A 12046-nucleotide genomic window follows, 5' to 3' on the forward strand; every position below is an offset into this window, starting at 1 on the left:
TCCATTTGGTTGCCACAAATCACGGCTGGGTGCGTTGCCAGCCTTGAACTCCACCACGGAATGAGTTACGAGTCCTCGTTGCCTGAAAGCCTTTTTGGCAGCTCCCGGTAATGTGCCATGCCCACTGCACCACGGCACGACCATCATATATCAGTGGCGAAGTTCTCACAGTGCTCGCATTTCTGGGCTAAAGCGCAATCCTTTCAACTGCTCATTTGGCCCGCAACTGGCCATTCATTATTTCTGGGATTTCTGGGATTTGGTCAGCAAATTCCATTTCACTTAGCTGTGGATGGCCGACAAATCCTTAATGGTTAAAGCTGTGGAAATGTTCAAATAGTTCTTTAAAATTAACATATTTTTGCTTAATAATTTTAGAGGTTTATGTTAATTGGTTAAGCTCCAGTTAAATATGATTATATTAACACACTATTAACACATTATGTAAATGCTGAAAGTGCCGCGCTTTAAATGAGAAATGTTTCAATTTGTATGACTGAGAGAGGTTAATTAAATAGCAATGAAAACTGGTCACGGAAGTATCGACAATTTCCGGGCAAAGCACATTTCTCAGCTTTAAGATGTGGCAGGGCACACGGTGAACTTGTAATTTGTAATTGGTTTAGTTGCCACAAAATGTTGCAAAATTGGTTGGTTGCAAACCATTTTCGACGTTGGTCGTTGAACACTTTTCGATTCCGATGCATTTTTTTTTCCCCTTATTATGCAGGCTATGGCCCCTCAAGGCTTGTGTTCCATTTAATTTTTTATGTAATTTCTCTTGGACATCCGCATGCGTGTGCATGTGTGTGTAGTGTGTGTGTGTGTGTGTGTGTGTGTGTGTCGTGTGTGTGAAGAGCCCACCGAACGACGTAGCATACAGTTTTATATTTTCTAATAGTTGCACATGCCAGAGCGCCCTGAGGGGCCAACAACGACTACATATGTATGTATGCACGTGTGTATGTGTGTGTACCATGTCGTCCTGGCGCGAGTCCTGCAATGGAGGTTTCTTCATTGGAGGCTCCTCCATTGCCCCATTGCGCTTCGATTGCAGTTTAAGCGCTTGGCTGTATGAGCTTTAAGAGTTTTCTTTTATTGTTTATTGCCTCAAGTGCCCCCATAAGTAGGCAATACTTTTTGCCGCCATTCTTTTCTCCATTCCTTTTATGCGATACGACTCGACTCGACTCGACTGCCATATGTGAGTTTAGAGCGGCAACCTTTTATGCGCTGCGCTTGAAGTCGTCTCATGGCATTTTGATGTTATGCGATATTTTATTGAACGGCTTAGTTTTCGATTAGCGGTCAGTTGAGTGCATATTTTACGCCCATAAATTGCCGAGCAACGCCGTGTTTTCCCAAACAGTCATTTAGTTGTTTGGCGGTTCATTAATGTGGCTTGTGTGTTATAAATGTGCGCACAAATTAAATAATACATCTAATTTAAATGCAATGAAATTGGCAGACTAATGGTTTGCATGTAAATAAACTTATTTACCCATTCGCCATATTCGCTGAACTTTACTTACACTTAAGACCACATTTTGATTACACAGACATAAAACTCCTAATTGAAGGGAGGGAATGAGACAGAAAAGGGGCAAACGCTATAAGGACGCATTAGAGTGCAATAGTTGAGTGAATGGCGGGCGGAAGAATAACAAGTTGAAATGTGTGACATTTGATTACTTTTCGCCGCCCCTTAGCTCGCCACATGGCTTCCCATTTATGCAGCCCGTTCTTCAACCGTTCTTCACCCCTTCTTAACCCTCGCTGCACCTCGCTCCTATAGCCCTTATTTTTCACCCCTCACACATGGCTTTCATGTCAATTTCTGTTTGTTTTACGCTTCGACAAACAGTCGCAGTATGGGGCGCAATAGCGGTATGATGGTATGGCGGGACTTGGGGCCAAATCGCTTATAAAACTAAAATGCGAGACCCTTGCCAAGGGACATGGGACATGGGACATGGGTAAATGGACCCCCAGACCTCCAGACCCCCCTTCTCAATCCCCACACCCATGGCTTACGACACGTTGCAGCAATGTCATATTGCAATAGCATTCGGAACCACATTCATTTGGCTTTGGCACATGCATTTCGCTATGCAAACAGACAGAGCATCGCAGTCGCTTGCTGTCGAGGATTGCAAAAAGCTGCTATGTCCTGTGGCGCCAACCACAGCAATCTCATGCCCATGCCCATTCCACATCCGCCCTGTTGGCACCTCCCAGCTGATTTCGCACGCATTGGCTGGCACTCAAAATTCACTTCAATGTTGAAATTATTATTGCACTTGTTGTGCTCCCTGCACCCAGTTCCCAGCAACCAGCAACCAGCAACCAGTTCCCTTCTCCAGATTGGTTGAGGGAGCACTCAGCTTGTCCTGACATTTTGTCTGGCATTTAGCAGTGGAAATCAAATGTGTACAAGCAACAAGCACAGCTGAACATAACACAACGGAGCAGCAAGAGCATACACTTGGAGAAACAGGACCCTACCAAAGGTCCTTAAACTGCTGTTTAAGATTTGCAGAGAATCGGATTCAATGCTTTGCTGTTTCTTATAAACATACACACCAAATGTTACGTTTTAGGGGACTAACTATTAATTTTCATTTGAACAAGACATTGCCAAATGTCATGTTTAAAATGCAAATAGTATGGCAGATTTTGTTGAGTGTAAGGGAAAAAATCAGAAGACGATCGAAGGGTTGTGGAAATGGGCTGATAGCCAGTCTGCATTTCCCGTCTGGTTGGTCCTTTTAGCCCGGGCCCACTGTTGTGCACACATGTTGTGTATAATTTACTAATGGCGCCGGCATTGGGCAACCTATCACCCTATCACCCAACCATCCCCTCATCCTCAGCCCCTTCACGCAGACCATCAAAACTAACTGACAGAGGGGCCCTTTGCATCAGTCGTCCATTCATTGAATCAGTTATTCGATTCAGCACTGCTCAGTTCCATTCTGTTACTGCCATTCACAGGCTGCTCTGCTCGTTTATAGACGCAAATTGATAGAGCAACAAACAGAAAGCGATTCGCCAGGGAAACGGCCAGCGGTGAAGAGAAGTTGGAAGGATGGGGCTGCCTCCTTCAACTGGGCATATTGCCCCGTATAACGACATTCGAAAATTCCCAATCGATGGGAAATTATGATGTGCTTTGAGTCAACTTTAGCTGCCAGCGATGTTGCAGTGTTGCAGTGTTTCAGCATTGCAGGAACAATGAGTGGCGGGTGGGGGTATCGTATGCAAACTCAAACTTAATCATGGCAATGCATCGAATCAATGGAAACTGAGCTGAACAGCAGGCCATTATAATCGTAGAAGAGAGCCAGCCCAATTAGGCGCAAATTGCAAAAGGGTTTTCGAAATAAGGCCTAAAAGTTAGCAGCGATATATGCTTCTTAATTGGTAACTTTTAACTAGAAACTAGGAACATGTGAGATGGCTTAGAATATCACTAGAGTTTTAACATCTCTATTCACTAATTTCATAATAATATAATATAATAATGCAATGAATGGAATTTCATAATAATTTAATATAATAATGCAATGAAAAGGAATATCTTTGCTCTAAACTAATTTAATGCTTTATTGTAGAAATAAAACTAAACCAATATAATGCTTTATTGTAGAAATAAAACTAAACCAATATAATGCTTTATTGTAGAAATAAAACTAAACCAATATAACGCTTTATTGTAGAAATAAAACTAAACCAATATAACGCTTTATTGTAGAAATAAAACTAAACCAATATAATGCTTGATTGTAGAAATAAAACTAAACCAATATAATGCTTGATTGAAGAAATAAAACTAAACCAATATAATGCTTTATTGTAGAAATAAAACTAAACCAATATAATGCTTGATTGTAGAAATAAAACTAAACCAATATAATGCTTTATTGTACAAACCCTTACTAGTGACAAGAAAATCGTAGATATTTTTATAGTTATCTTCCGCAATGCGAAGTGCCTCCTTGCATACATATTCTCAGAATTAATTTCAGATAGAATCATGATTAATTAGTGGGTGAATGCGACGGCGTCTGGGATTCTGGCCCTGTTCCGAGAACCAATTTGAGATAGGATCTGTGTGCCTGGTTGGCTGTGCACACCAGTTGCCAGGCCAATTTGTCTATGCTCGTGGTGTGTGAAAGTATGACTATATACTCTATGACTGCCATACTACGAGTATAAGTATGGGTCTATGGGGGCGTTACCCCACCCCACCCCGCCCCGTCCTCAGGTGAGCGGTTGCGTTTCAGTTGCGTGCGAGGCCACCAAGGGGTTAACCACAGACATGCGATGTGGCTGTGCTCGGGGTTAAGCCGAGTGGCGAGGTCACTTGTTGCCCCGCCTCGGAATCGAAATCGCTGGGATCTAATCAAGTTTGGTAAATATTTGAGCCGAACTGGGGGAGGACGACAGCAACTCACATCCTTGTGGATGTTGAGCACTGGCTGCAAGGTTGTTCAGTTAAGTTGAGTTCAGTTGGTGGCCAAAAAACACGCACGGTCCTTGTGATTTTCCCTGTGTGCCAGTGTGCGTGTGTAAGTATGTGTGTGTGAGTGTGTGTATGGCCCGCATGCAGCTCGCAGCTCATTTAAAGTTCACTTTTCGTTTTCCCCAGCACTTTTCTCTTTCGAGAGCGGCACGAGCAGCCAGGAGAAAGGGGTAAGGGGTAAGGAAAGGAGCGGGGGGTGGGCGTGGGGCCTTTGCCAGCCATTCATTAATTAGCATGTGGCCACACCCAGTGGGAGGTCCTTGCTGTGTCACCATCCTTTTGCGCTCAGTGTGTGCGTGTGTGATTACGAAAAGTTGAAATTAAATCAGTTTAAAAATTAAATTAAGTAAATACAAAAAGGCCAAGCTGGCGGCATTTTCGGCTCTTTTTGTGCGCCTTCAAAAAAAAAAAAATATAAATATAAATAAGATTGAATAAACGCTGCGGGCCACAAACAGCTTGCGCCGAAAAAAAAAGCGAGCGCCGCCTTGTGCAAATAAACATTTAAATCGAAATAATTTTGCCCAGGACCCGCAGCCGCACCACCCCCCGCTGCTGTCGTGGCAAAAGTGGGACTGCGTACTACGTACTAATTTGCCTTACAGCTGCCGGCGGCAGCACAAACACCAGCACATCAGCACATCAGGCAGCGATATGTATTATTCATGCAGCCGCAGTAAAAGTCGTCGGCCGACAACGGCAGCGACAAGGATAACGCTCCTTGGAGCTTACTTAGCCGACGCGTTGGCGTGCGCAGACTTTTAACAAGCCTGCGGGGCAATCTCTGGGTTATTCAGATACACACGTACGTACACGTACACAAGCGTACATAAATGTATCTAGATGTGCCATGGGCCTACGCTGCGGCCAATTTCAATTGCGTGCAGCAGCTGAAGCTGAGTTTTGGGGAGCAGACTCATCCGAAATAAATAGGTCTACCTAGTATTGCAGGACCCCATCATCAGACTCCAGTCTCCAGTCTCCTGTCTCCAGTCTCCATCATCATCAGCAGCTTTGTTTTTCATTTTCAAAGTGGTTTTAGCCCACATCTCTTCCTTGCGCCCAAGAGTGATCCCATAATTGTGGGGCAAAAAGTAAAAAATACATGCGAGTGAAGTATCCCTAATAAAAGCCAATCAAATTTAAAGTTGAACTTACAATCGTAATACTACACACTCCAGAAACCTATCAGTTAGCCTGAATAACTAAATGGGTTTGTTTTCAGCTTACTTTTGCGATTAGTTGTGTTAGCTTAATGACAGCCTGCAACCATTTAATTATGCATATTTACTAAAGCTTTAAGCGACTCACTGCTGCTTTGTTGCATCTATTAGATAGCCAAATAGTTAGATGTATGCATGTTTAAACTAAATATTTAATATGGTGTTCAGCTAGCTGCGAACACACCTCCATGTAAAGGTAACCCTGAAAGGCTGTAATTAATTAAATGATTTATTAAATGAGTTGTGCACTCACCATGGCTGATGCACTTCCCCTTTGGCTGCTCGTAAATTGTGCTTGCATATTACTCATACGCAGTGTGGCGCGACTATCAGCAGCAGCATCAGCAAAAGCGCTGATATGGATGCGGATGGTATGGGTTGGGATGGGCATAGGATGGGCATAGGAATGCGGATGAGGATGTGTATGTGAATGGGAATAAGCAGGAAAGGGGAGGGGACTGGAGGAGGAGGACGTGTCCGCTAAGCCTGTCAAGTGAACGCCATCAATCTCCAAGGGCAGTCTAGCCTTAGACGAACTTAAGCCGCCATAACTCTGCGGCTCAGCAAAGGCACTTGAGTGCTGGATAAGAGGCTGCGATGGTTTTTGGGACTGCTATAGGGATGCTTTCGGATGGCGATGGGTATATTTATATCGGTGTGTGCCGGTGGGATAGATGTTGATATTAAGAATGATGGCCTCGTGACCCTTGAGGCGCTACTAAGTGCGGCCGTTTAGTTTGCTGCTTTATTGTTCACTCTGCAATTGCTCAACTAATCTGGAAATTCTACCATTTGCCTCTCGTTGCAGTCACTGAAAAGGAAATTCGTCAATGGTAAGTATTTCCAATGGACTTTTCGCATCGCACACAGACCAGGCTTTTTTCCACTAATTGTGGGTTCGATACGTATCCCTTTGAGTTCCGGCATTTTCATTATCATTTTCATTTACTCTTTCAATTCGATTACGCGCGCCCAGTTTCAGGCCAGGACTTAAATGTTTCATTTTCCGATATGCGTTTTGTGTGTGTGAGTGTGTGTGGCCTATAATTAATGGTGGAATTGCAGCAAATTTCAGCTCGCTGTCTGCGGTTGGGAACTGGGAAAAGTTGAAATTAATGGAGGCACGAAATAAAATGTAAATAGAATTTAAAATGCAAAATGCAAAAGCGTGCGCGTGCGAGTGATTTCCCGGAGGTAAACATTTTCCGGTGCCAATATTTATCTTTCATTTGTTGTGTGCTGCCTCAATTACTGGTTTTTAATTTAATTTTTGATACATATTATTTCTGGGTACCGCACTGTCCCCCCCTCTCTCTCTCTCTCTCTCTCTCTCTCTCTCCATATCACACTTTCTCTCTCTACTTTATGCTAATCTGTTTATATCGCCCCGTCTTTCTATATACCCGCTGTCTCTTCCTGTGAACTCTGTGTGCTATGCTATCCGCTATCCCGAACTCTGACCTCTGACACATCGAAGGCACAAGGGCTTTCTCAAAGACTGTCCGAATGGCTTGCTGACCGAACAAGTGAGTACCCCTCCAATTTGATCCCCCCTCCATCACCATCACCATCTCCATCATCATCAACCATTATCCAACCATTTGCCTGGCTTTCATCATAAGCGACCACAAACGGAATCCTCTTATTTCGGGCCATTCCCGGCAAACTGCATACATATGTATATGTATGTATGTACTATATGTGCATATACTTGTACATATATTTTACACACATTTATATATATTTAAGCCACGACTCTGGCCCGAAATCCTGAATGCGGTTTGTCCTTATTTTCAATGTTCGGTGCTTTTTTGTGGCTGACTTTTGTGGCTTGAATAAAATAAATACAAGTTGCAGCATGTAGCATACATGCCATGTGTCCGCAGTACGAAGTCCGTACTTTGGTCATCCGGACACCCGGACACCCGGACATCCGGACAGGCGCCTGTGCACTCCGGAGGCGGGGTAATCCATTCATTGATTTGACATTTTCAAGTCGTTCGATTCACAGCTGCAGCGTCAGCAAATAAACTGCATTTTCGTGCCACAGAAGAGCAGGAGCAGTTGCCCCATAAATTTACCCCCCACATCCAAGCTAACACTTACATTCTGATAAATATAAGTAAACGAACGCATACCTTATCGCCGGCGAAGAAGCAAAAAGCATATGAAACCGAAATATACAACACCCAACCACCCATTCGTGCGAGTCGTTTATTTCACTTAACTGGAGAATTTCGAAATTTTCACTCTAATGCTATTTTATGTGTCTAGTTCTGACTTGCTTACTCAACTCTGAACACTGAACACTGAGCACTGAGCACTGAATCCCTCCCAGTCGACGGCAATAGCAAACATTTACTTGTCTAACCGCTCTCCTCAACCATCTCCCCTCTCTGTCTGTTTCTCGTGCCCTCTCGCTCTCTCCCTCCGCAGGGCTTCATCAAAATCTATAAGCAATTCTTCCCCGACGGAGACCCCAGCAAATTTGCCTCCCTGGTCTTTCGTGTCTTCGATGAGAATAATGTAAGTGCCCTGATACGCTGACGTATCTGAATCTCTGAATCTGTATCTATATATCTTATCTACATATCTGCACATTTGTGCGAATCCGCAGGATGGCGCCATTGAGTTCGAGGAGTTCATTCGGGCCCTGTCCATCACATCACGCGGAAATCTGGACGAGAAGCTGCACTGTAAGTTTGGACTTAAGTTGCTCCTTTGTAAGTCAGTTATTTATTCCTATATCAAATACCAGTTAGAACCTTGGAGCATCTTAAAGTTCTGATTTCAATCACTGCTGACTAATATAATCAATTTTCCAGGGGCTTTCCGCTTGTACGACGTGGACAACGATGGCTACATAACCCGCGAGGAGATGTACAACATAGTGGACGCCATCTACCAGATGGTAGTAAGTATCCTTACTGCAAGCTTACAGATATACTGAATAAGCTACAGTGAACATCCGCTTGCAGGGACAGCAGCCGCAGACGGAGGATGAGAACACGCCGCAGAAGCGGGTGGACAAGATCTTCGATCAGATGGACAAGAACCACGACGATCGGCTGACGCTGGAGGAGTTCCGCGAGGGCAGTAAAGCTGATCCACGTATAGTGCAGGCGTTAAGTTTAGGTGGTGATTAGCCGCGGGACCTGTAGTCGTGCGGAGGAGGAGGGGCGGGGAGGGAGCGATAGTGACGTTGATGGGAGGCAACAACGAATCAAGGATCACGATCAGGATCAGGATCAGGATCAGGGTCAAAGGTCGCCCCACAAGCACGTTAACACACCACGCCCACGTGTACCATATGCCATTTGACCTTTTGGGGGGCAGCTCGATAGCCCCCCTCCTCCCCCTTCCACACACACACCCACACACCATCACACACACAAACACACACACAGAGTTTAGCCCCTTGGGAACTCGTCTTAAGTGAAATTCCAACTAATAGCAAATTATTTACGCATATTTACATGATTTTCCCAATAACAACAAACAGCGCAGCCGCATAAAGCTGAAAACAAAAAACAAAAAACAAAATTGGTTAATGAACAATTCGTAAATTCGAAAGCAAAACAACACCAATTTAAGTCGAAAAAAGTCGCTTTTTTAAAAACATATTTAATGGATGAATATAGGTATTGAATAAATGAATACCTACATAAATTAACTATAAGGCACTTGCTCTATGATGATCTTAGGCATTTTTATTGAAATGCTTGCCAAGCAAACGAGAAACTCCAATTGACAACTATCGCGAAGATGCGCCGATTAATTAGGCCGGTGATTAGTTGCAATTTTTTTTTTTCGAAAACTAGAGTGCAGTGAATCTACAGCTACTCGATCCAAAAACATAGATAATACATAATGCAGCATAATACTAAGCTGGTACTAATGCTTATAATATCTACATATATACTGGTACTTGTACCGATACCAATTCGCTATTGGCTTAGAAGCCACTCAATTGTTAGTTTCTTTTTATTTGCCAGGCCAGCTGCTCTAACTGTTGATAATCGAACGTGTTGATAATCGAAATTGAAGCTACAATTAAGCCAAAGACGCCACACACTGACACACTCTGTCCTATTTACTCTCAAGCTAATCAAGATAATCGCATCGACTCTATTAACTCAAAGTCCTTAAGAGTCCTTAAAATTGGTGGACAAACATGCATGTGGATAACGTAGCGCTATGAAGCATGCAGCTTGTGTACTCCTCTTGGTTGCCCCCCCCAAATCTTTAGTCTCCATTCTTTCCCCCCATTGAGCTTGACAATCAATCTGATTTTGCTGCGAACCATCTAATGGTTCCACTCACCCGTTCACCTCAAGATTTCATGTCATCGGGGGCACAGGAGGAGGCCACTCTTTGATAGAGGAAGAATCTTTGATAGAACTTTAATCCTTTTCTATGTGTTTATTGTGCATGCCTTACCAGAGCAACGATAATATCAAATTGTGTATTTCTACTTGTATTTGTACTTGTTTTTACACCTCACCAGAGCTTGAAAATATATCGTATGGGGGGAAATCCCTATAATGCCTTACCAAAAAACAAACGAAAACTATCGCCCAGTCATTGACTCACTCTCTATCTCTCTCTCTCTCTCCCCATCTCTCTCAATCTCTCGCCATCTCTCTCCATCTCTCTCCATCTCTCTCCATCTCTCTCCATCTCTCTCAATCTCTCGCCATCTCTCGCCATCTCTCTCCATCTCTCGCCATCTCTCTCCATCTCTCTCTATCGCTCCATCTCTCTCTGATACACACGTATGATTTTCGATTTGATTATCCTTTTCGTTTGATGAGCATCTTCTTCTGCTTCTAATTCACAAGAAGAGCCATCTAATCACCATGCTAAAATAATTTCTATATTTTATATGTGGTTCAGCTTTAGATTGTAAAGGAAACGTTATTGTAAAGTTATTATCTCAGTAGCCAGTCCACTGAACACGTTTATAAGATCCATATCCAATTATTCCTATCCATCCCATCCAATATACAAGTATCGCCCTCATCAGCATTAAATCCGAATTGTAGTGTTGCATTGTAGAAACTCCAAATTGAGCTTCCCGCTTAGAAAACCAAAATTTCACCGAAATCGATATGCTAGCCAAAGACTTTTGCTTTGTCGCTGAGGTTTCAGATTGGATCGGCCCTAGATAATGCTTGTCTCATCTTTTCTGACACCGATATCCCGATTCCGATTCCAAATCCGATTCCCAATTCCGATTCCGAGGTTTCCATCACATATTTTTTTGATTGCCCAGCACCCGATACATATTTCTAGTTGTACACTCGTATTTAAATATACCTAGATAATGGCCAAATAAATTGATATACACACCTATATATAGAGAGAGAAATATATATATAAATACATATATATATATACACACACAGATATTGATAATTATATATACATATATTATTATATAAAAGTCCCCATTTGTATTTTACTTGTGCAATTTGCAAATTGTTTTTGCATAGATTTATTGTTGGAAACGATTTGAATTTAAGAAGACACTCACACTTACACTGCACAAGATTGCATGCCTTTTTGTCCTTGAAAAAAATAAAAATAAAAAACGAGTAAATCAAGCGAAGCTGAGAAGATATCGATATCTAAATATATGAAACTATGAGTATACCTATACATATGTGCAACAGATACAAATCAACAGGTCGATGGAAAACGAAACTAAAACCAACTGCAGCAACAATCAATTTTCGCGCTTCTTACACACAAAACTTTAAATTATTGTGAGCTACATACATATATTGTACATACAACGGCGAAAAATTGAGGACGCCCCAAAAAAAAAATAAAAATTCAGCATAGACTATAAGAAAATCCCATACTCACCCCCACACGTATTGCTATAAAAGCCAATAAGCTTAACAATAATCTCAAAAACAACTTTTGTCGACTACTCTATACTCTATTGATATGGATTTTTTTTTTTGGGTATCTAGTAAGCTACTACATTGATAACGTTAATGATACTGATAGCAGATGAAAACCTTACTTTGTGTGCATTATATTCAACATAAGCAATACTTAATTTAGCATTCGAATGCATTAAGCAATGTTTATTAACAATTAAATCGATTCTAAACTTAAAACCCCAAAATGGAAACTCATTCTCACACCACACACACGCTCTACATTCTACATTCTACATTCTACACACAAACACATACCTAACAAGTTTTTGGAATTATCGCGAAAGGAATAAGATAAACTTAAAGCAAACAAAAATCGAAAGTGCAGTTTTATTTCAAGGATATAG

The 12046-nt window shown here is 42.2% G+C and overlaps 1 protein-coding gene across 4 annotated transcripts in view; it reads left to right on the forward strand.

The window, feature by feature from the left end:
- The window catches only part of LOC6525758 (frequenin-1), a 28247-nt gene extending 16232 nt beyond the window's left edge, over nt 1-12015 (forward strand). For 2 of the 4 annotated variants that reach the window (XM_015191002.2, XM_015191001.2), the window contains 6 exons: nt 6557-6581; nt 7226-7274; nt 8185-8274; nt 8366-8444; nt 8574-8662; nt 8727-12015. In XM_015191002.2, coding sequence (XP_015046488.1) covers nt 6557-6581; nt 7226-7274; nt 8185-8274; nt 8366-8444; nt 8574-8662; nt 8727-8894 — 500 coding nt within the window. In that variant the 3' untranslated portion in view covers nt 8895-12015. Of the gene's footprint in view, nt 1-6556; nt 6582-7225; nt 7275-8184; nt 8275-8365; nt 8445-8573; nt 8663-8726 lie in introns of those variants that run through there. The other 2 variants (XM_039370152.2, XM_039370153.2) reach the window with 2 other exon arrangements.
- Nucleotides 12016-12046: the final 31 nt, after the last annotated feature.

This window comes from Drosophila yakuba, chromosome X (genome assembly GCF_016746365.2).
Source record: "Drosophila yakuba strain Tai18E2 chromosome X, Prin_Dyak_Tai18E2_2.1, whole genome shotgun sequence".
In the NCBI taxonomy this organism is placed as follows: Eukaryota; Metazoa; Arthropoda; class Insecta; order Diptera; family Drosophilidae; genus Drosophila; species Drosophila yakuba.